Here is a 24,970-nt window from a genome sequence, read left to right as displayed (position 1 = left end):
AACTTCCTCACAGGGATCTTTTGAAAAAGATCAAGTCAGAGCATCAAAATCAGATCAAGTCATTCCTTGGTCTAAAATCTTAAATGGGTTCGCATTTCACTTGGGGTAAAATCCAGAGCCCGTAGTTGGCCGACGGTACCCTACACAGCTGGCTTCACTCAAGGCTTCCCTTTCACTTCACACTGAGATGGTTCATGGTACTTCCACCCCATGGGTCTTCTTTCAGCTCCTCCAACAAGCCAAACTCAGCTGCCTCAGGCCCTCCATAGGCCTCTCCCCCCTGATTTTTGCCCCATTAATACCTACTCATCTTGGAAGTGCAGCATAAATTTCACTTCATCAGGGAGTCTCCAGTTATCTAACTTGGACCCGTGGTTAGTCCACGTCACAATAACCTAACCTTTCTTCTTAGGTCTCATCATAATTTTAGTTGTGTATTATGTTTACTTTTTTAAGTATCTCAACCAACCAGACTGGAAGTTTCCTGAGGGTAGGAACTGTATCTGGCACAGCAGAGGTGCTGGATACTTGCTGAATGGATGCACGAATGATGCACAGTTATTGAATTGAGAGTATTTCCTGCTGTCTGTTGTCCAGTATCAAAGATGACTTTGGGTCTCCCTTTTTTTTTTTTTTAATTAAACACTGATTTTTTTTTCAAATTAGTCCTATCCAAAGATCAAAAGTGTTGACAAAGAAGAAAAAAACATAGACCCAAGGACAAAAATTGTCTGTAGATAAATACACAAATCACCTACGTATTTAGGAGAAAAGCATTTATCCAATCTCTGTAGAAATGTCAATAGTCACTTCTTAAATGTGCTTCATACCAAGCCATATTGAGGTTATAACTTTCTAGAAGTTATCTCAAACAGAAGCCTCCAAAACCAAGAGAGTGCATTTCTTCACAGCCTTCCCTTTCAAAAACTGTAGCATTTTGACTAACCTCTAGAGCTAGGATTGTGACCAGGTTTACAAAATGTGGAGGTTTAATGGAAATGGAGTCGTAATCTCATGTTTGCTCCTATAATTTTCATACTTGATGAGGTTCAAACTAGAAACAGGACAAATGATTTGAGAATCAGATTTTGTGTCTGAGTAAATGAAGGAAGGACACAAGATATGTGTGGCAGTTGGTTTGATCTCCAGTTAAAACCTGTGGCTCTTGGTTTTAACAATTCTAGACACCAGTGTTTCTTTGGAAGAAAGTAAAGGAGTTAGAAGATTTAAGACAAAATGATTCCTGAAGGTACTAAGTACTCAAGCCATTTTTTAAATGGATTTGGAAGGGAGAAATGAATTATATTGCCTATCTTCCCATTTAGTAAAAAAAAGAAAATGAGTTCTGGGACTTCCCTGGCAGCCCAGTGGTAAGACACCATGCTTCCACTGCAGGGGGCACGGGTTGGATCCCTGGTCGGGGTACTGAGATCCCGCATGCCACCTGGCGCAGCCAAAAAAATTAAATAAAAGGCAGATTTAAGGTTATTTAAAAAAAATGAGTTCTGCCTCTCAAGTGAGGAGGGTAAGCTTGGACACAGCAAATATCTAGATGAAATTATTACCACTAAGGCATGAGGACAGGGCCACGTGAATAAGACACTCAACAAGGAGCAGCTAAGATCATGTCAACTGCACCCAGTGTTTCAGAGATGACAGATACATAAGCACAGGGAAGTAAGGAGAAGGGATCCAAACTAAATGGCTGTGTATGTGCCTGCAGCTTCTAGTAATTACATTATCCGTACGTATTAGGCAGTCTTTTCATTTTAATTATATAACTACATTTTTCTCTTTAAATGAGCATGGTTTATCCACTTAAACTGACAGTTTTAATTTTACAGGCAGTGATCCTGGGATATAATCTGTAGAGGGAAATTCTCCTACTGGCATCATTTACTTCTCACAATGAAGAAAAGTTACCTTTTAATCCCCAGTCAATATTTGGAGAACACACAATTCATTTAATAAGATATCCAGGTAATTAGCATAAATCTGCAAGTCAAAGAGCCACTTCTTTTCTTATTCTTAATGCATGGAGTACTAATCATGTCCCTCAAAAAGAATCTCGGTCCTCTTAGAGTGACTCTAAAGCTTCGCTTATCAAGGTGTCAGGATTATAGGTGGTGAGATGGCTCTGAGCACTGAATTGCAGTTCTTAACTGCCTTTTGTTAACGTTGGTTTCTTAAGAAGAAGCACAAGGAACACTCCCATCTCAATTTTCTGCTGTTTACCGTAGAGGTCACTGGATAAGTAACATCAGCTCTGGGTGTAATATTAAAAGCAGATTGCCAATTGTAATGGCCGCTGGTCATTTTTTTCCTTGTTCCTTTTTAATATGACAATTGCATAACAGAAAGCAGAGCTTTTCAGAAGAACCTCTGAAGCCATCAGCAGTGCGTGTCCATCCGTCACCAGATGTATTAGCTGAATGATATGCAGATGTGAAATAAAAATATAGGAGGTTTTTGCAGCCCAGCTCCACTTCCCTGGGTGTATTTTTCTTCTCAGAATCAGCTTGGTCGATGCTGAAGTTCTTGGCCTGTGAAAATTTATTACCCACAGAGTCAATCTGCATTCAGGCGGCCAAGTCTGAATAAATAGAGTCATTGTGCTTGTCTGGGATTTGTGGCCAGAGTTCATCCAGTCAGCTTGACATTCACATCCCAGGAGATTCATAAAAGCCAACACCCTGGTATGTGCTCTTGAATCCTGCCAAAATTGTGTAGAATTATATAAACAGGAGTTGAAGCAGTAATCAGGACCAGGTTTGAGGGGTGAGCTCCAAACTCAAGTTTCTCCTACATTAGAAATGAACTATATCATAGATGGGATTTGTAGCCAACAAGAGCTGAAACATTTTTCCAAAGGAGTCATTCTGAGAAGAATCTTATATGCCTACTAAATGTAAAATATTGTGCAAGACGCTGGCTTTGTTGGTCTTGATGAATTACACATTCATAATATTCATTAGGAAAATTTAACCGCAAAAATCTAAAGGACTTTTTAAATGCTGGGAAATGCCCTGTTCTCAATGACTATACAAAAAAGTATATATTACATATATTAAACCTAACAGCAAAAATAGAAAAAAAAAAAAGAGTAGTTTATGTGTTTTTTAAATTTTTTGTCCTGCATTAATGTTGAACCTAAGCTACCTATCCAGTTTAATTATACTGACAAGTTGGTTTCTTTCTAATATGGAAACAGCACAATAACGCTGATTGAAAACTATCAGATCTTTGTCATGTGGGTGAAGTAATCATAATTCAACCCTTCAGGCACCGTCAGTGAAACACGAATGTTCAACAGGAGGTTTTTGCCTCTTGGTTTATTTAACAGCCCTAAAGCTTACTTAAGTAATATTTTATAAATAAAATTTTACTGTCACCAGAGGCAAATGCAAAACTCTTTTAAGAAGGCCAGTTTTATTACATCATGCCACTCTTTATAAACATTTGTGAGAAGCGCAGGCATTGGTGGAGATACACAAAAAAGTAGTTGTCTTTTTTTATGTTAATCAACTGTCATTTCCAAAACTGAAATGGTCAGCAAACCTAAATGTCACAGAGCACAGATATACAACGGCTCACAACCCCATCTCCTCACTTTTTTTCTCAGACCTCCTCTGGGGACCTGAGATTGATGGAGGTTTAGTTGTGTCCACTCAGCTTGGATCATAGGACGTGACTAATTTCAATCTGAGGACCCTCAGTGGATATCTGGAAAATGAGAATATTATATAAAAATTAGGAGATGATCCACTGAATTTGGGCAAACATGCAATTAACACAAAAACGGAGAATCATGGCTTTGTTAAGTTGAAGAATTCAGAGGAAGCTACATTCTGGAAACTAAGCCAGGCTTTTTTAACTGTGCATATCAGTACCACCAAAATAGACTCCATTCAGAAAACAGAAGAAGGGCCATGTACCATTATTGGATAGGCATGCTCTTCTCAAATACAGCTGCCAGCCGGGCTGCTGGTTGGCAGAGGAAGTGGAAATCTCCCTCCGGAGGACACTGCTATTTAACTCAGAGGAATAGCCCTTTGTCCTGCGACTTTTATGGGGTTTTTTTCTTCAGTAGCTTTTGCAGAATTGTAACCATTCAAGACTGGATGCTCCTTGGAGTCTGTGCTATCACTCGTATCCAGGCTTGGGGGCTTTCATATAGGAAAGGATTTACTTGCAGTCATTCAGGTACCTGGTCCAGATATGCACTCGGAAAATTTTGTTTGTGTTTGTGTTTTTCCAAATCTTCTCCAAGTGGGGCCGGTTATCTCAGAAGCACAGATTTTCTCAGGAGACTATCTTAACCTTTTGTTTCTACTGGAGCAAAATCATTTGCAGGAATTCAGTGCCCCTGGGCACTTGCAGTTCCATCCTGACCAGATCTGTAGCCAACAAGTTGTGCCGAGTGAAACAAGAAGCAGACCAGGGACTTTCCTGGTGGTCCAGTGGTTAAGACTCCGCACTTCCACTGCAAGGGGCATGGGTTCGATCCCTGGTCACAGAACTAAGACCTTGCATGCCACGCGGTGCAGCCAAGAAGATCAAAAAACAAAGAAGTAGACCAGACGGTTTCTGAAATGTCACCAGACATGGTCCTCTTCGCATAGAAAAGTGCTACAGTGTGGGTTAGCCAGAATCTCTATCTGTGGAGGTCTGATACAGCAACATGTTTCTGGGTACCTCTCCTTTCTACCTGGACTTCATTCTTAGAAGTCCAAGGCAGTTGAAGGAAGAGGGTGTGATTACATGTTATATGTGAAAACATTTTCAGGTATAAACCATCAAGCAGTGGTCACTTGAAATGTGAAAATCCTAATACCAATAATAAAACAATCAGAATCGCTTCAGCTTTTCTCTTAACGTTATATAATTGGTTTGCAAAGTGCAATTATGAGACTCTTACCTAACCATGACAAACCTATTTTTACCTTCAAATATTGCTACTTTGTCTGACTAAAAGAGATGTTTTGTGAAAACAGAAAGCCAGACTTAGATTTTGGTAGATTTTCGTTCTTCATGCACAGGTTACATGATTTTAACAAAACTATCAAAATAGTTATGTGACTTGCATCTTGTCTTTATGCAAAAACAAAGTAGCATTTGTATTCCACAACCTGGGCTCTGGTTGCATTCATAAGAACCAACCACCTACTGAGGAGTGACGTTGACAATGTAAACACAGAACAAATCGGGTCTCTGGATAACATCTATATAGCTGCTGAATTAAACCTACCGCTAACCTAATAAACTGCTGGAATTTAAAAAACAAAAAAAAAGAAAGAAAGAAAAAGTAAATGGGACTCCACCAAAGCATTGTATGAAGGTAAAGTAAGGATTCTATTAAAAGCTCCAAAAGGCACTGGGCAAACCCACCAAAGTGGGGAGTGAGCAGTCCCGGTGCCCACCTGCTCTGCCAAAGATGAGAGTTATTACTGGGCCAGCGTCATCCTGGCTGTGCTCAAAGTCTGGCCTGTACTGAAATAGCACTGTGAGAAGAGTTGCAGGGGCGTATGGCTGACCAAAGCCCTGAGGAGCAGGCCAGAAAGTCAGGCAGCCACGTAGAACCTGCGGGGCCTGGATTGCATCACCCTGCACGCTCCCAATTTAGCCTCCCATTCCCAAGAACCAGGAATTGCAATCCATGCACTACCTGTAGCCTGTCTGCAGGCAGCTCAGCTGTCATTCTTTGGTCCTTCTTGTTTGCTTTCATTGTGAAGTTGACAAGCACATGCACGCACACACACGGACTCATTCACGTGGAAGGTGTTATTGCCTTGCCAGCGCTCTGTCCCAGAATCCAAAAGCTTCTGCCATTCTCACAGATCCGAGAGTTGACAGCCGAGCTCGGATCTTTCACCTTCATCCGACAGCACCAGACCTGACTCAGGCAGGCACTTCCTTTACATGTGTAGTCCTGTCATAGTGAGCCCTGGAGGTAAAAAGAATTCTTCCCCGGGAGTTTCGGGCAAGCTCTAAATGACCCATATGCTTCTGCCTATAAACTGCTTGAAGAATCAAGATTAGTCTCAAAAACCTAAAGCCGTCCTGTCTTCTTTGCAAACATCTAAGAGACGACTCCTTGCTGCTTCTGCATTAGCATCCCCAGAGGAAGCTTTTGCCCCCGTGTCTGTTTACATCTGCTCATCATCCCACCAGTCCTCTTTGGCTGGGATTGGCAGAATCCAAAATGTATCTGGTCCCCTTCGCTTCAATCTCTGCCCTGAAGAGTCCACAGCCCGGCAGAGGCAGGACCGGGGTGCTCTGTGGGACTTCACTGGCCTGGTTCCCTTACTTACCGACTCTGACCATGAGCAAGCCAACTTCCCAAAACCTCTGTTCCAATATCTTAATGTCAGTAGACAAAAATGCTAAAGTAGATTAATAGAAAATATTTTAAAAACGAACCACCCCATCAAAAAATGGGCGGAAGATCTCCATAGACATTTCTCCAAAGAACACATACAGATGGCCAAGAGGCCAATGAAAAGACGCTCATCGTCGCTCATTATTAGAGAAATGAAAATCAAAACTACAATGAGGTATCAGCTCACCTTACCCTGGTCAGAATGACCATCATTAAAAAGTCTACAAATAATAGATGCTGAAGAGGGTGTGGAGAAAAGGGAACCGTCCTACACTGTTGGTGGGAATGTAAATTGGTGTAGCCACTATGGAGAACAATATGGAGGTTCCTTAAAAAACTAAAAATAGAGTTACCATATATCCAGCAATCCCACTCCTGAACATATATCTGGAAAAGGTGAAAACTCTAATTCGAAAAGATATATTCTCCCCAATGTTCATAGCAGCACTATTTACAACAGCCAAGACATGGAAGCAACCTAAGTGTCCATCAGTAGATGAATGGATAAAGACGATGTGGTACATATATACAATGGAATACTACTCAGACATAAAAAAGACTGAAATAACGCCATTTGCAGCAACATGAATGGACCTAGAGATTATCATACTGAGTGAAGTAAGTCAGACAAAGACAAATATTATATGATATCTTTTATATGTGGAATCTAAAAAATAATACAGATGAGTTATTTACAAGACAGAAACAGACTCACAAACATAGAAAACAATCCTGTGGTTACCAAAGAGTAAGGGGGGAAAGAGAAATTACTAGTATGGGATTAACAGATGCTCACCACTATATGTAAAATAGATTGGCTCCCCTGGTAGCACAGTTGTTAAGAATCCGCCTGCCAATGGCAGGGGACACGGGTTCGAGCCCTGGTCCAGAAAGATCCCACATGCCACGGAGCAACTAAGCCCACATGCCACAACTACTGAGCCTGTGCTCTAGAACCCGCGAGCCACAACTAGTGAAGTCCGCATGCCTAGAGCCCATGCTCCGCAACAAGTGAAGCCACCACAGTGAGAAGCCCGCGCACTGCAACGAAGAGCAGCCCCCGCTCGCCGCAACTAGAGAAAGCCTGCGCGCAGCAACGAAGACCCAACACAGCCAAAAATAAAATAAATAAATTAAAAAAAATAAAATTAAATAGATGAACGACAAGGATATACTGTATAGCACAGGGAACTATATTCAATATCTTGTAATAACCTATAATGAAAAGGAATCTGAAAAATATATATATACATATGTGTGTATATATTTATATATACATATATGGTTGAATCACTTCGCTGTACACCTGAAACTAACACAATGTTGTAAATCACCTATACTTCAATTTAAAAAAGAATTTATATTACTATAAATAGATATTAGTGTAAAACCATTAAACTGTACATCTTAACATCTCCCCCCCTCCCTCCCTCCTCTTCCCCTTCTCCCCAGAAATGTTCTTTATTTACATTGCTGGAACTTTTTTTAGGCTTATTTAGGTAATAAAAGGAGAGGAGTACAGGAAGAAGCCAGAAAACTGATTTATCTAAGCAAAGGCAAGGAGCTAATGATAGAAGAATAGATCTAGAAGTCAGAGGAGGAAGTGAGAATGGTGAGCTGGCAATCTAGGGGAGAGAGTAAGGAGGGGGGAAGGAGGCAGAGAGAGGAGAAAGATTAGTAATTTACCACCTGCCCAGCAGGGGTCACATAGAGTAAAACAGTCCCTTATATAGTACCTCGATAGAAGCTTTTACTGAAAAATGCCATAAGGAAAGAAGTGAATTTCTTATAAGGAAGCAGGTGCATAGAGAGTGCCATTTTGATTTTTAACAAAATAATCGTTCAGCAAAGATTTGTCAGATCCTCTTATCTAAAAGGGTAATTGGTAACTGAAGGGTGATGCCTGTTTAAAAGCAAAAGACTGCCTTGTTCATTTCTTTAAAAATAATAATTTTTTAAAAAATGTGTAATTGTACTAACAGAAGCTCGAATAAACTTTAGAATCTGTTAAAGACCAAAGCCCGGTTGTCCCATCCTCTGACACAAATCGTTTCTGGAATGAGACCAAATTGAATGAATGAATGAGATAAAAGCTAATCCGTTATCCCTCAGGGATTCAGGAGGGGCACCATTATGGCTTGGTCACCTAGTGACATTATATTCGTCAAGCATTTATGTGCCTTGTGCTATTGGTTAGACCTTGTCCCAAACATTGTTCAGTCATGTAACTGGTACCCACTTCCTATTCTCAAGGAGCTGGTGTCTAGCCTCCCTAAGTCCAGTCCTTTATGGGGTAAGTGTCCAGATGACCAGGTAGAAGAAGCTACTTGCCATGGGACAGTGATGCCGCAGCTCTTGAAGCACAAGTTGCTCCCCAGGACCTATACTGGGGCTGAATGTCACCCAGCTCACTTCTCCCTCCCAGCACCCACACTAATAACCTCATGCACGGCCATGGATCTTCCTACCACCACCCGCCCACTTCAGACTGACCTCTTACCACCCCCACACCAGCTACCCCTGGTGCACAGACATCCTCCAGGAATCCACTGGGATCCTCTGACCCATAATGTTGCCCTCATGGCAGTCAGTATGGCCCATCACTCAGGGTGCCTGATACCGTCCATACCCTCAGTGGGACCCTGGCCTGCTGGGAGGACTCTGACATCAATCACTGTGGGTGAGGGACAGCCCCCAGGGCATGTACTCACACCACCCCCACACCTTCCCTTCTTTCTCCTAGCTCGTAGCGGCTGCCCCCCGAGTTTTCTGTTTTGATGGCAAAAGCCTCCAGGGCCTGGAAGCAGAAGGGGCCACGTGGTAGATGTCACCAATTGTTCATAGTGTTATCTCTAGAATAAAATGTCCTGGAAGTGCTCAGTGAAGACAAGAGTGCCTCCTTTAATAATCCCTCTCAGGAGATTTGAGTTGCCAAATTTGGGCAGCCCCCAACCTCAAATAGTGCCCCCAAATCAGTCAATTGGAACTGGAATCCGAATTATGAGATAATGTTATCCAGCAAACCATCTGGTGTCATCGACCTTAATCAGCACTTCCCATAGGATATACTAGGTACTAATAAATGTCTGTTATAGTCTTTATCAAATTTCTGGTAGACACATGCAAATCTAAGCCACACAGTTAAAATAAAGCAACCAGTCAAAATTTCTCTAAAGAGAAATGTGTACCCTAGTTTTTCAAGATAGTAAAATAGAGAAAGAATATACAGCTAAGGGGGGAAAAATGTATTTCAACAAAGCTCTGAAATTGGAGCCATGGCAGATAGTAACATTTGTTATCACCGGAAGTTACCTACTCATGTCCTACTGGCGAATCACACGGCAGGTGCCGTCCGTCAGCAGGAAGCTCTTTCCGGCGGAGGGAGGATGAGCTGGGATCTCCGCCTTCAGTGATCTTCAAGGAACTTGAATTTTTAGCCAAGACTAAAATTTCCATGAAGCAGATGACAAGCTCCCCAGGAAAGAAGAGAACCCAGCGCTAATCCATGTTCTAGACCAGGAGCTCTGAGAGCAGAGGGTCAACAAGAGCTTGAGCGGTCGAGGCTTCATGAAAAGGACCTTGGGTTGTAGGCAGACTCAAAAGAGAAAGAGGACGAACTGGAGAGAGAACAGAAGCGCTGGCTTGATTTAAAGAGACACCAAGAGTAGCAGTGATTTGTCCACAGCTGAACCCCGTTCAGCTGTTTGCTTTCATTATTGGCAGGTTCCTCAGCCCCTGAATTTCTGTCCTCTAATCCTGATCTTGTTTATATTTGTAGACTCATCTTTATTAGAACTGACCATACATTGTACCCCAAAAAAGCAGGGTTTTCTCCCCTTGTCCCTGACTCCCACCGGGTTAGCATCCCCTTTCACTCTCAGAACTGTTCTTATTTGGATAGAAGTATTCTTATTTGGATGATAAATTATATTGTCCTCCCTGACTCTGCCTGACCCCTGTAGAGTACTGGATAAGGTCAAAGTCCACTGAACAAAATGCTTCCCAGACAGCATTTCTAGGAATCCGAAAAGTACTCATGACTGAGAAAAAAAAAAAAAAAGACCAGAAATAGACTCTTTCCTTTGTCTTACAAATGTTCCTAAATGGGTTGTAAAGCACCAAATGGATGCTCACAACATAAAAAGTTCAGACACTCATCAACTGGGACCAAAATGAAAAACAACAGCATAAAAGTTAACGAAACATAAAATATGCTAATAGAGGTAGAAGGAAATTAAACAGGGAAATAAGTTAATAAATAACAAGTCTTAACTTGAAGAAGAATGACAAGAAAAAAGTAAGGCCTCACCAGCCAGAATTCCTAGAAAGACAGGTGTGTCCATATAAATTTCACAGCCTTCTTCCAATAACAGCAAAACACAAATGAAGTAAGATTAGCTGTGATAGTATTTATTCAGGTAATTAAATGTGGAGACAGTGTCCTAACACAGGTGAAGCAATGTGATTACAATCACTGCTGCAGTGATACCTCCTTGACTGTCAGTGTCATAAACCAGAGATGGAGGTCAATCCCACATGGAGCACGGAAACAAAGATGTGTTCTAACCATCTGTCTCCTGGATCTTCTTCTCTTAGAACAATAGCAAAATGTAGATCCAGAAAATCAAGCCATCTGTCTTCTTCTTATGACTGTCATTTGTCAAAAACATATGGATGTTGTGTACTTAATTATCATTTAACAGCTTTAATCTCAAATCCAACCGTCTGTTTAACATCCGCACTTGACTTCCCCTAAACAACTTGAACTTCACACACCCAAACTTTTTTGGGAAACGGGGGAGAGATCATAGCATTTTGGAAATACAAATTTTAAAGGTTACTTTCCATTTACAATTATTACAAAATATTAGCTATATTCCCCCCATGTTATACAATACATCCTTGAGCCTATCTTATACCCAGTACTTTGTACCTCGCACTTCCCCACCCCTGTAATGCGCACCCCCCCCCCCGCCACTGGTAACCACTAGTTGTTCTATATCTGAGTCTGTTTCTTTTTTGTTATATTCACTAGTTTCTTGTATTTTTTAGATTCCACACATAAGTGAGATCATACAGTATTTGTCTTTCTCTATCTGACTTACTTCGCTAAGCATAATGCCCTCCAAGTCCATCCACGTTGCTGCCAATGGCAAAATTCTTTTCTTTTTTATGGCTGAGTAGTATTCCATTGTATATACATACCACATCTTCTTTATCCATTCATCTGTTGATGGCCACTTAGGTTGTTTCCATGTCTTGGCTGTTGTAAATAATGCACCTGTGAACACTGGGGTGTATGTGTCTTTTCAAAGTAGAGTTTTTTACACCCAAACCTAAACTCTGCCTTTGTCCTGCTCCTGCACCCGTCTTGCCCATCAGTGACTCTCGATCTGTACAAGGTGCTCAAGCCAGGAACCTGGGACTCATTCCTGACGCCTCCCCGACTTCCCATGTTCAATCAATCACCAGTTCCCTCAACCCTACCTCCAAAATGTAGCATGAACTTTCTCCATCTCCACCACTACCGTGCCCTTCTCTCTCCTGGATCACTGCAGGTGACCTTCAACTTTGCCCCTTCCTGCCCCAATCCATTCAACACACAAAGGCCAGAAGGGAATTTGAAAAGTGTAAGTTGAGGCTTCCCTGGTGGCACGGTGGTTAAGAATCCACCTGCCAGTGCAGGGGACACGGGTTCAAGCCCTGGTCTGGGAGGATCCCACATGCCGTGGAGCAGCTGGACCCGTGCACCACAGCTGCAGAGCCTGCGCTCTAGAACCCAAGAGCCACAACTGCTGAGCCCCCGTGCTACAACTACTGAAACCCGCATACCTAGAGCCCATGTTCTACAACAAGAAAAGCCCGTGCACCACAATAAAGAGTAGCCCCTGCTCGCCGCAACTAAATCCCACGCGCAGCAAGGAAGACCCAGTGTAGCCATAAATAAATGAATGAATGAATAAATAAATAAAATAAAAGCGTGGGTCATATTGCCTCACTGCCTACTCTTTTTTTTTTTTTTTTTTTTTGCGGTACGCGGGCCTCTCACTGTTGTGGCCTCTCCCGTTGCAGAACACAGGCTCCGGACTCGCAGGCTCAGCAGCCATGGCTCGCGGGCCCAGCCAATCCACGGCATGTGGGATCTTCCCGGACCGGGGCACGAACCCATGTCCCCTGCATCAGCAGGCGGACTCTCAACCACTGCGCCACCAGGGAAGCCCTTTTTTTAAAATTATATAGATTCACCAGAAGTTGCAAAGAATACAACTTTGTATTCTTTGCAGGTCCCATACATCAGGGGTCCACAGCCTGTTATGAACCAGGCTGCACAGCAGGACGTGAGTGGTGGGCAAGCGAGCAAAGCTTCATCTGCCACTGCCCATCGCTGCCCATCGCTGCCCATCGCTCATATTACCTCGTGAACCATCGCCCCTGCCCCCGGTCCTTGGAAAAGTTGTCTTCCATGAAACCAGTCCCTGGTGTCAAAAAGGTTGGGGACTGCTGCCATATATCCTTCACCCAGCTTCCCCTCATGTAAACTTTTCAGTGACTTCTTATTGCTGTGGATAATGTCCAAAATCCTTAACTTGACCTCCAAAGCCCTTGGGACCTGCCACTGTCCCCACTGCTCACTGACCTCCCCGACAGCAACCTTCCTGTAGTTCCTCCACTGACCAGAGATCTAGGCCTGCCTTGGGCCTCTGCTCCCGAACACTTTTCCCTTCCTTCCTTCCCCATTCCTACTTCTCTCATTCAGTAACTCTTCTTTACCCTCCGTGTGGCAGCTTTGTTACCCCTTCCTTAGTGAACCTTCCTTGGGCACTCATTCCAAATGAGGTCCCTTCACATTCTGTCCTCTTTGGTCATAGCCCTTGTCTAGATCCAGGATCTAGAATGCTTGTGTGTGTTTAATTTTTCATGTCTGGCTCACGTGTAGACTCCAAGTACAATGTGGCAAAAGCTTTGTCCGCTTTGACTGTCACCCAAGCAGAGCCCAGGCCCTGCACTTGATAGGTACAGCAGTTGGCTTTATGGAGCTGTCCACGTGGTATTTCTGTTTCTATCAACTAAGAAAGAAACTGGATTATGCTAAGACCTCTCTGAATTCTAGCCTCTTCCCTTTGCTTTCTCCCCTCCAATATCCATGAACTTGTTCTACGCTCGACCCAGTTACAGTAAGGGCACTTAACTTCCTCTTTGATTTGCCTTCAATAACAGATTGTGACTGGTAATTCACTTAGCGTATGTTGAAACCTGCAAGTCTACTGATTAGGTTCCCAAGCACCCAGCTTGCTGTAATAAAGACAGAGAAAAGATGTCATCCCTCAAAGAGAACCTGGAAAATAATTATTTCTGGCAGAAAACTTGTTTTGTCTCACAGACTTACCCTTCAGAGTCATTCATGAATGAGTAATGAACTCAGGAAGGATCAGTGATGCATTGTCTTAAGGCTTCAATCTGTTTTGCTGAGAACTGAATAAAAAAGTCACAAGAGGAGATGATGATTTAGAAAGAGAAGTATGGTTGCTCTAACATACAAGTCTTGAAAGAAGGAAATTGGGCAATTCATCTAGTTTTCTATGAGTAGTTTTTCAGGTTTCAATCGTGAGTCACCTCAGTAATTTTCTTCTCTGCTATTTAATTCCAGTGTTTATTTTATTATTTCCCAACAGTAAAATAAAATAGTATGCAACAGCCAAAGTTTATTTTAAGAGAGGAGACAGTAAGAAAAAGTTGGTGGTGGTGGTCTTTGCTTTGGTATATAACATACAATTTTAATGCCGTTAAGTTTTGTTCTTTTCCTCAAGGAGTTATTTAAAACATTTAATATATTCTCATCTCCTTTTTGATGGATGATGAGTCCTCCTCTGTAAAGTTTTGAATGATGTAGAATAACAACAGATTAAATAGAACAATCAAAAGCAGGCATTAAAAATAGCGGTGCAGGCAGTCGTGTGGCAGATCGAAGGGTGAGGGTCACAGAAAGACATTGCTTGGTGACTGGCTAGATGCATGATGTCTAAGCCCAGAAGGCCCTTTTGGTCCCAGCATCGTGTCCATCAGCTAAAGGAAAGCAGCCCCTGTTCCCAGCTTCCAACTCAGCTTACATTAGAGGACTCACCGATGTCAGTCCTATGGAGTTATTCCCAGCAGGTACCACCACCTGGGATGCATCAATTCACAGGCATTCTAGTGATGGTCGGGCATCTGAGTTTCTTGTTTTGGGTTTGTTTTGCTTTGCTTTTGCTTCTTAAATCATCTTCTTATAGACTGCACATCAACAAGCGCTGTGTCTCCTTATCACAAAAGTCAGTGGGAAGTATTTGCAGGCAGGAGAGAAGAGAATCAATAGACTTAAAAAAAAAAAATTGACATCCAGGACAGGACGAAAATTCAGGTGCCGTGTGAGAGATTCCTATTGACCTTTTAGTCACATCTCCTGATTTTTGTTATTCCAGGAGTCTGTCTCCAGTGCCTCCTGCTGAGATGATGAGAGACTGTGCTGATAATACATGCCATCTTTCCTTTGGGGAGTTCCAAATACTTTTTGTATGTTTAGCCAAACACATTGTGTATTTACTAGAGAGTGAAGTTCTTTTCAAGGATAACTGCCGAAAGTGGAAAGCCATCTTGCTGAGTAAGGGAGAACGCTTTAGGAGATGAACCTGGGAACAATGACAGCTGCCTGTCACCTGCTGGGTGCTTTTCGTGAACCTGCTCCTGGAGTGGCCCTCGGGAGAGCACAGACAAAGGAGAGAGAGGAGAGGGCAGGGAGTGCTGTCCAGGCCTTCCTTGGCTTCTCACCTCTTCCCCCTGCCACATTCGACTCCCTCAGGTGTCCCCGCAAAGAGAAAGCACTGTAGTTATTCTTCTTCTCTATCTTGAACGAATCATGTGACACTAGAATGCCAGGTCACTTGGGCTGTCGTTCCCTGGAATCCAGGGAAGAAGGAGGGGACCCCTGCCCCTTGGATTGTCCACAGTAGCCTAGACCTTGACTGGCTCCCTCAGCCTCCCTTTGGAGAAGGAAAGGGTAGTTTGGAAACTGAGACCTGGGTCGAGGACCAGACTCCAGGTCCATAATATAAACGTAAGGCAGAACCTGTCCCAGAATGTAAGACTCTCAATTCCCTGTTGAACAGATTTTATGCTTTTTCCTAACTCACTGTGGTTGCATCCCTTGTGGAATTATCTAAGTTTCTCTTACTAATTTATTTTCCAATCCTGGTGCCAGGCTCAGGAGCTCATGTTCCCTGGGTTCTTTCTTTCAGATCTGCCTTTCATCGCTACTTTGCTGCCGCATGTCCACAGAGACACCCTTGTTATTTGAAGGGGACAGTTCCTGATTGTACAAGGGCACCCTCCTGACGTTTGAAAAGTGTTAGCATCCCTGGGGCCAGGCACTAAATGCCAGTAGTGATCCCCTCGTGAGTGTGACACGCAGAAACACACTCAATTCCAGATGCTCCGGGGGTTGGGGGGAGGGTAGCCCAGGTGAGAACCACTGCCAGGGGCTTGGACAGGCCCTTCCTCCGCCGTCTAGTCCAGGACCACCAGTGCTTCTTCTCGCCTGACCACATTTCAGCGGGGAGGATCTCCTAAGTGATTCATTCGTTGATGTTTACTCTGCAGGTATTTCCAGAGCGCCTGCTAACAGCTCCACACCCTGTTTGAGGAGCTGTAGATCCGCCAGCCATTAGTCACTGCTCACATCTGCCCCTTCCTAGCTCTGTCCTACCTTCATCTGTTTATTTGCATGTTACTTCATAAATGTCTGCCAGTCATCCCTGGACCTCTCTTCTGACTCCCTACCTGGGGACTCAGCTTGTCCAGGACAGTGACCACTTCTGCTTTGGCTTTTTTCCCTCTGAGACCCCAGAGCAATCATCTTCATGTAGTAGGAATTCAGTAAGTGTTGGTCTGACTGCATGATCCAAGGATATGCAACCATCGCCAAGGGTATATTTCTTTTCTGTAATAGAGATAATGGTTCTGATGTGTCGTTTTCTCTAATCTGAAGATTCTATTTTGTCTGCCACCCACCTGTAATGAGGAATAGCGTGGGAAACATTGGTATCCCTGGTAAACAGTCAATTTGACATATGTCACGTACAAGGTGAAGACTGACTCTGAACGCTCCTTATCTCCTACGTGCGTCCTGAGGAAGCCTTGGTCTTCGAGGCCATGCTTTGATCCCCTCCCAATCATGACTTCTCAGTCAGAGAAGTCTTTTTCTGCCTTCCGTAGATTCAGAGTGCTTGGCGGCATAAGGCAAACAGACAAAAAAATAGGACAGACGACGAAAGGAAAGTGAGTGCAAAACTGGGAGAATCTGAGGGAGCAATGGAGGCCTTCTTATTTCCTTTCTTCTTTTAATTTTTATATTATGGAAAATTCCAAACACACAGTAATTCCCAGAATACTATACTATTCCCCCAGTGTTCTTGTCACCTAGCTTCAACAGTGATCAACCCAAGGCCATCTCATTTCATTTCTATGCCTACCTACCCTCTCTTCCCTCCAATTGTATCATTTGAAACCCCAGCATCGTGTAATTGTATTCATAAGTATTTCAATATGAATCTCAAAAAGACTCTTTATAAAAACATCGCCACAGTTATGTTCCTGTGTCTAAAACATAGCAGCACTCTCCTGATACCATCACATAGCGCGTCAATGTTCCAGTATCCAACTGTGATGCTTTATCAATAAATCTGAAAACCAGATCCGAAATTATAGCTGCGTAGGAAAAGAAGCTGCAGAGGAACCAAGACAGATCTTTTCCTTACAGGAAAGTAGAATAAAGCAAATGGTACAAGGGAATTCCGGAAGTAAAAGTGAAATAGCTCTGATCAGTACCACGTCTCCTGAGACCTGTCCAACCTCACCTGTGCAGTATGTCCAGTCTCCTCAAGCTCACCCCCTGGTGGCAAGTGTGACCCATGGGGGCTTCCCTTAACTCTTCAGAAATATGCGTTTCCTAACACGAGAGGATTCCCTACTGTGTTATTAGTAGTTTCATATTTGGCCACCTGTCAGAAGTGTGGGTGACACAGGGTTTCTTTTTAAGTATTGATGGAGCACATAATTTTAAAGTCAGCGTATTAAATAAACATCTCTGCCCTTTCTTCCAGCAGGCAGCCCAGAGAACGGCTCTCCACGCTCTGTCTGACAGGTACATTTTGTCATTTTTATGAACTATAAATTGCTTTATGAAACATTGAGCCCTATTTACTGTGGCATATAATTCATAATCGGATTTTGTCCCTAAAGTATCTGTGAACTGGGATGTTAAACATTTTGCATGCTTCAATTTGTCATGCATGTGTGGAGTTTATTACTGCAAAAATCGCCTTGTTGTATTTCATAGAAAGTATGAAGAATCCCTTGTTGTACAATGAAACAGGAGACAGGAAACTTGGAGGGAAAGTCCTGAATGGTGCAGTAAATTCTGAACTTCGGAATTGGTTGAGATCTAAGCTCATTTTTCAACAATAAGTACTTCATTTATTCTGGGGTGTTGTCTTCAGACTTCTCTTCCACATCATTTCCCCGAGAGCTGTCTGTCTTCCGATGCGATTCTCTCTCGAACTTTACTTTATGCACGGAACCCAATTCATGGTGCTGTGCGTGCCTGACTTTTGACTCCTTGCTCTGGCTTGTTTTTCCTAACTTGTGTTATTGAATGAGATACGTAAAGCTAATCAGTAAACATACTCCAGCTGTATTTCACATCGTCCTTTGCCTATAAGACTGTTTGAAAGTATTTGAATGGGCACATATAAAGTTACTTTCTAGAATAGAGCAGACCATCTCTTGGTTTGGGTTGGTTTTTGATTTCTCATTTGCCAAAGTGTGTGGTGTGTGTGTGTGTGTGTTTTAAAGAACCATCAGGAGGTAAAGATGAAGCTTTGTTTTCTCTCCACAAGTGAGGTTCTCACAGGGCTGGAAATAGCCGGAGGAGCTGTTCCCCTCAGCGGGCTGGCAGGCATCTCGGCATTGTCTAGCTACCACCGCCCCCCTCCCTTCCTTCCCAGTTCTCTTCTGTGGAATGAGCAATAATTGACTGTGTAGACCAGCTCAGTTCAGTGCTTCTCCAAGGTGAAACCTGTCACTTAGGCGAATTATCTGTGTTCATGGGTGAAAAGCGTTTTCTCGATGGTGGCAGGCGGAGCCCAAGTGTTTTGATTTCAATTGAAAAGCCTTCCCCATGACAACCACACAAGCCTGTGGGCTCTAAGAGTGGCTGCCACGTGATCTGCTGGGGTTGCTTCTGGGATTTTCGCAAAAGCTGATAACTGTACTGCTTCTGAGTCTGTTGGTAGAAAGAAGAGAGACTCTGGATCACAACACACTTAAAATCTGACACATTAATTCTTTTCCTCTACACTTTCTCTTTTCCCTTTGACTTTTCTTCTTCAGTGATTCCTTCAACAAAACGCATTGAGAAGCAAGAGAGAGCCCTCAGTTGACAATACGATGCCACTGCCAATGGTGACGAGGTTTCTTTTTGGGATGATAAAAATGGTGTAAAATTAGATTATGGTGAAGACTTCACAACCCAGTAAATATACTAAAAACAACTGAATTGCATGCTTTAAATGGGTGAGCTTTATGGTATATAAATTACATTTCAATAATGCTACATATCTAGACACAAAATATCTTTATAGACTTTGGTAGAATGAATCAAGAACCATTTTTAAAAACATGGACTCCCATTGAAGACATGATTGTAGGTACAAAGACGAGTCATCAGAAACTCGGACCGGTATATTCTAAGGCTTCTCCCCAAAAGATACAGGACTTTGTCCTGGGTAGAAAATGTGCATAGATTTTCATGATGAGCAATGCTATTACCTTTGACATTTTCTGATCTTCTCTCAAAAACCCCTCCTGAAGCCCAATAATTAATTGACTAGTAAGTTAGTATCTTAGCCCTTGTTCTTATATAACCACTTAGTGCAGATACTGTGAGGAAAAAAAAGTTCATTCCCTAGAAACAGAAAAACAGAGGTTCCCATTGTCCCTGCTCTTCTAACGAATTTCCCTGTCTTCAAACGTAACTGAGCATTTCCCTCTAAACCTTAACAGTTTTTCTGTTCACAGTGGGAGGAACTCAACGCCTTGCAAAGTAATGCGCTGGCTTTGCCTACTATTCTAGCAATGCAGTTGTGTAAAGCTACTTCTCTGTGCTTTTCCTGTTTTATGTTTTCCGTTAATTCAGGACCACTTGAGTATTTCCATGAGTGAGAAGTCTCTGTAATTGTTGGGCGATACAATTAAAAACCCTTCTTCAAAATAAGGACTTGTAACACCTACTGAATTAATTGGATTCATGTTTCTAGTTTCTTCAATTAGAGAATGCTAACTTAACACACGACAGATGTCATTTTCTATCACATTACCTATTCTGTTGAATAAACTAGTCTTTTCTAGAAAATGAGGGATGCGGCTTTGGGTCCAGCCACCATATGACTTGCCTAAAATTCTATCTGTCCCAAGAACGACCTCAGGTTGGGAAGGGAATTGAGTAGAAATTCCCCTCCAGGTTGTGCCCTTCCCAAGGTAGAGATCTAACCCCAGTATCTCTGTCTACTTACAGTATGGTGGTGATCTTTCAAACATTCATTAACGCAGACTCTACTGGTTTCCTAAACTCTTTTTGCAGCCTGTTATCACCTCTTGATTTAAAATTCCATAATGATTAGGCAGCAATTTTGTTTCTCTCCGAGAAAAAGAAAGAGCACTTTTCAGGCCTTCAAAGTTGCTTCCTGAGTTCTGCGATTCTGGAGTTGGACAGAAAGCCCATGCTGGCTTGAGTCAGGCTACCATGTGACACTGAGGTATCCCACTGGTTTGCTCCTCTCTGGGCCCATGTCACTTCCATTTAACCTTATAACTGCCTAAGTACCTGGTGAACACAGGACGTGTGATCCAGGAGGAGAGCTGTTTTGTCTCAAGATGTACAACTTGATGATGAAATGGGATTCGCTTGACTGGGATTGTAGGGGCAATGTGAGTTTACACCGTAGGAAGCCAGTTGTCCTCTGCTTCCCCGTAAGAAAGCCGACCTTCGAGGCTTGGGGACCTGGCCTAATGGGACTAGATATAGGGAAAAGGGGTGTCGTTTCCCTCTCTGAGGGCAGATGGAAATCTCATCCCCGTGGGGTGTCAGAGGGTAGAGGATATCCAGACATCTTCTGAAGGTCAGTCTTGTCTATCTTTTCATTGCTCCAGCTTCCTGGTTTCCAGGGGCATTCTAGCAGAAGTCTAGCATCTGACAGTTGGTGATTGTAATGGTTTAAAGTTCAGTGAGTCCTCAGTAGTCAATACACAACCTTGATCAATTAAAACTCTGATATTGCCATTACTAAAATTTAAAAAGCATCTGTGGTCACTCCCATAGAGAACCTTTTGCCTTCTTTGACTTTGGGTGATGGGCTTAGTTGATGGTTCAGCCGAAATAGCCCAAACACTCCACAGACCCAAACAGGATCATGACAGCGAGGCAGATGTGGGCTTTGGCCCAACTAACCCGTGCCACCTGCAGCAATGGGAAGGGTGTGTGAAGGTGGGATGGTGGCTTGGGTTTTGTTCTTTTCTACTGTTGCCTGTAGAACTTTTTATCGATCTGTCTTATGCCATCGAGAGGCAGCTGGCCTACCAGAGGCCTGCCAGTGCCCCAAATAACGAAAAAACAAGACACCAGGGCAGGAAGAGGTGGCAAAATTCTCAGCAAGGTAAACCAATCAATTACAAGAGAACCTCCCTTTGCAGAGAAGCATACTCCTTTTTTTTTTTTTTTTTTTGGTGGAAAGTAAAGTTTACTTTATTTTGGATGCCGGCAACTAGGGGGAGGTACAGACTCATGTCCAAAGGCTGATTCGCTCCCCCTGACAACCAGCGGGCCAGAGCTTTCATAGGCAGAGGGAGCGGGCTACATGCAGAAACGGCACAGTCAGCTCTCACCGTCATTGAGATCTCACCGTCATTGAGAAATTGGTCATCGGTGGTCTGACCAGCACCATCTTGATTGTTTTAGGTACAGTTAACCTTCAGTTCCCCGCTCGGTTTGTTCCCATTTCCTTGAGGCCAGTTCTCGGAATTGTGGCAGCTTGTGTCATGGCTACAGCCTGGTCATCGTGTAGTTAACTTCTTCCACCTGGTGAGGGTTTCAGTATCTACAAGACAGCTCACGGGATGTGGCTCAGAATATTCTCCAGAGCCCTTGAGAGGGAACTAAATGTCCTTGACTTTGCTTACTGACTAAACTGTTATCGTTTTGTCCTGTTTGACTGCTTTTCTTTGCTTCTACATTTTCTCATTTCTCTGATTAAACTTAATTTGGCTAAAGTTTTTACGCAGACAAAAGACAGGAGGATATGGGGGTGGGGGAAGGACCGTAGGGTCCTGTTTCATTTCACTCCCCATTGCCCTCTCCCCTGGCAAATGCAAAACCACTTTCTCTCTGTGAATTTGCCTCTTTGGGGCATTTCATATAAATGGAATCCTGCGAAATGCGCTCGTTTGTGTTTGGCTTCTTTCACTGAGCGTGTTTTCAAGGTTTATCTGTGTTGTAGCAGGTACTAGTACTTCATTCCTTTTTTTCTTTTGAGATGTCTTATCAATTAATTTATTCTAAATTGCCAGTGTAATTTTTTTTAATTTAATTTAATTTTTTAATACAGCAGGTTCTTATTAGTTATCCATTTTATACATATTAGTGTATACATGTCAATCCCAATCTCCCAATCCATCCCACCATCACCCCCCACCACCACCACTTCCCCACCTTGGTGTCCATACACTTGTTCTCCACATCTGTATCTCAGTTGCCGCCCTGCAAACCCATTCATCTGTACCATTTTTCTAGGTTCCACATATATGTGTTAATATACGATATTTGTTTTTCTCTTTCTGACTTAACTTCACTCTGTATGACAGTCTCTAGATTCACGCATGTCTCTACAAATGACCCAATTTCATCCCTTTTTATGGCTGAGTAATATTCCATTGTATATATGTACCACATCTTCTTTATCCATTCGTCTGTCAATGGGCATTTAGGTTGCTTCCCTGACGTGGTTATTGTAAACAGTGTTTTGGTGAACATTGGGGTGCATATATCTTTTTTTTTTCTTTGCGGTACGCGGGCCTCTCACTGCTGTGGCCTCTCCCGTTGCGGAGCACAGGCTCCGGACGCGCAGGCTTAGCGGCCACGGCCCACGGGCCCAGCTGCTCCACAGTATGCGGGATCCTCCCGGACCGGGGCACGAACCCGTGTCTGCTGCACCGGCAGGCGGACTCTCAACCACTGCGCCACCAGGGAAGCCCGCATATGTCCTTTTGAATTATGGTTTTCTCTGGGTGTATGCCCAGTAGTGGGATTGCTGGGTCATATGATAATTCTATTTTTAGTTTTTTAAGGAACCTCCATGCTGTTCTCCATAGTGACTATATCAGTTTCATTCCCACCAACAGTGCAAGAGGGTTCCTTTTCTCCACACCCTCTCCAGCATTTGTTATTTGTAGATTTTCTGAAGATGCCCATTCTAACCAGTGTGAGGTGATACCTCATTGTAGTTTTGATTTGCATTTCTCTAATAATTAGTGATGTTGAGCAGCTTTTCATGTGCTTCTTGGCCATCTGTATGTCTTCTTTGAAGAAATGTCTATTTAGGTCATCTGCCCATTTTTTGATTGGCTTCTTTATTTTTTTTTAATATTGAGCTGCATGAGTTGTTTATATATTTTGGAGATTAATCCTTTGTCTGTTGCTTTGTTTGCAAATATTTTCTCCCATTCTGAGGGTTGTCTTTTGGTCTTGTTTGTAGTTTCCTTTGCTTTGCAAAAGCTTTTAAGTTTCATTAGGTCCCATTTTTTTTTACTTTCGTTTTTATTTCCATTACTCTAGGAGGTGGATCAAAAATGATCTTGCTGTGATTTATGTTAAAGAGCGTTCTTCCTATGCTTTCCTCTAAGAGTTTTATAGTGTCCAGTCTTACATTTAGGTCTCTAATCCATTTTGAGTTTATTTTTGTGTACGGTGTTAGGGAGTGTTCTAACTTCATTCTTTTACATGTAGCTGTCCAGTTTTCCCAGCACCACTTATTGCAGAGGCTGTCTTTTCTCCATTGTACATCCTTGCCTCCTTTGTCATAGATTAGTAGACCATAGGTGCATGGGTTTATCTCTGGGCTTTCTATCCTGTTCCATTGATCTATATTTCTGTTTTTGTGACAGTACCATATTGTCTTGATTACTATAGCTTTGTAGTATAGTCTGAAGTCAGGGAGTCTGATTCCTCCAGCTCCGTTTTTTTTCCTCAAGACTGCTTTGGCTATTCGGGGTCTTTTGTGTCTCCATACAAATTTTAAGACTTTTTTGTTCTAGTTCTGTAAAAAATGCCATTGGTAATTTGATAGGGATTGCATTGAATCTGTAGATTGCTTTGGGTAATATGGTCATTTTTACAATATTGATTCTTCCAATCCAAGAACATGGTTTATCTCTCCATCTGTTTGTATCATCTTTAATTTCTTTCATCAATGTCTTATAGTTTTCTGCATACAGGTCTTTTGTCTCCCTAGGTAGGTTTATTCCTAGGTATTTTATTCTTTTTGTTGCAGTGGTAAATGGGAGTGTTTCCTTAATTTCTCTTTCAGATTTTTCATCATTAGTGCATAGGAATGCAAGAGATTTCTGTGTATTAAGTTTGTATCCTGCTACTTTACCAAATTCATTGATTAGCTCTAGTAGTTTTCTGGTAGCATCTTTAGGATTCTCTATGTATACTATCATTTCATCTGCAAACAGTGACAGTTTTACTTCTGCTTTTCCAATTTGTATTCCTTTTATTTCTTTTTTCTTCTCTGATTGCCATGTCTAGGACTTCCAAAACTATGTTGAATAGTAGTGGTGAGAGTGGACATCCTTGTCTGTTCCTGATCTGAGAGGAAAAGCTTTCAGTTTTTCACCATTGAGAATGATGTTTGCTGTGGGTTTATAGTATATGGGCTTTATTGTGTTGAGGTAGTTTCCCTCTATGCCCTCTTTCTGGAGAGTTTTTATTATAAATGGGTATTGAATTTTGTCAAAAACTTTTTCTGCATCTATTGAGATGATCATATGGTTCTTATTCTTCAATTTGTTAATATGGTGTATCACATTGATTGATTTGCGTATATTGAAGGATCCTTGCATCCCTGGGATAAATCCCACTTGATCATGGTGTATGATCCTTTTAATGTGTTGTTGGATTCTGTTTGCTAGTATTTTGTTGAGGATTTTTGCATCTATATTCATCAGTGATATTGGTCTGTAATTTTCTTTTTTTGTAGTATCTTTGTTTGGTTTTGGTATCAGGGTGATGGTGGCCTCATAAAATGTGTTTGGGAGTGTTCCTTCCTCTGCACATAGAATGAGTTTGGGAGTGTTCCTTCCTCTGCAGTTTTTTGGAAGAGTTTGAGAAGGATGGGTGTTAGCTCTTCTCTAAATGTCTGATAGAATTCACCTGTGAAGCCATCTGGTCCTGGACTTTTGTTTGTTGGAAGATTTTTAATCACAGTTTCAATTTCATTACTTGCG

General features: G+C 42.4%; 1 protein-coding gene across 10 annotated transcripts in view; it reads left to right on the top strand.

Annotated features, from left to right (window-relative positions):
• Positions 1-24,970, top strand: part of AFF3 (AF4/FMR2 family member 3) — a 618,492-nt gene that overhangs the window by 496,096 nt on the left and 97,426 nt on the right. For 6 of the 10 annotated variants that reach the window (XR_004352729.1, XM_032652347.1, XM_032652345.1 and 3 more), the window contains one exon: positions 17,515-17,555. Coding sequence is in view for 9 of the 10 variants with exons in the window: in XM_032652347.1 (XP_032508238.1) it covers positions 17,515-17,555 (41 nt within the window). In the remaining variant the exon portion in view is untranslated. The remainder of the gene's footprint in view (positions 1-17,514; positions 17,556-24,970) is intronic. The other 4 variants (XM_032652346.1, XM_032652348.1, XM_032652344.1 and 1 more) reach the window with 1 other exon arrangement.

This window comes from Phocoena sinus, chromosome 13 (genome assembly GCF_008692025.1).
Source record: "Phocoena sinus isolate mPhoSin1 chromosome 13, mPhoSin1.pri, whole genome shotgun sequence".
Taxonomy (NCBI): Eukaryota; Metazoa; Chordata; class Mammalia; order Artiodactyla; family Phocoenidae; genus Phocoena; species Phocoena sinus.
Note: the sequence above shows the minus strand (reverse complement) of the source record. Positions and strands in the feature narration are given on the sequence as shown.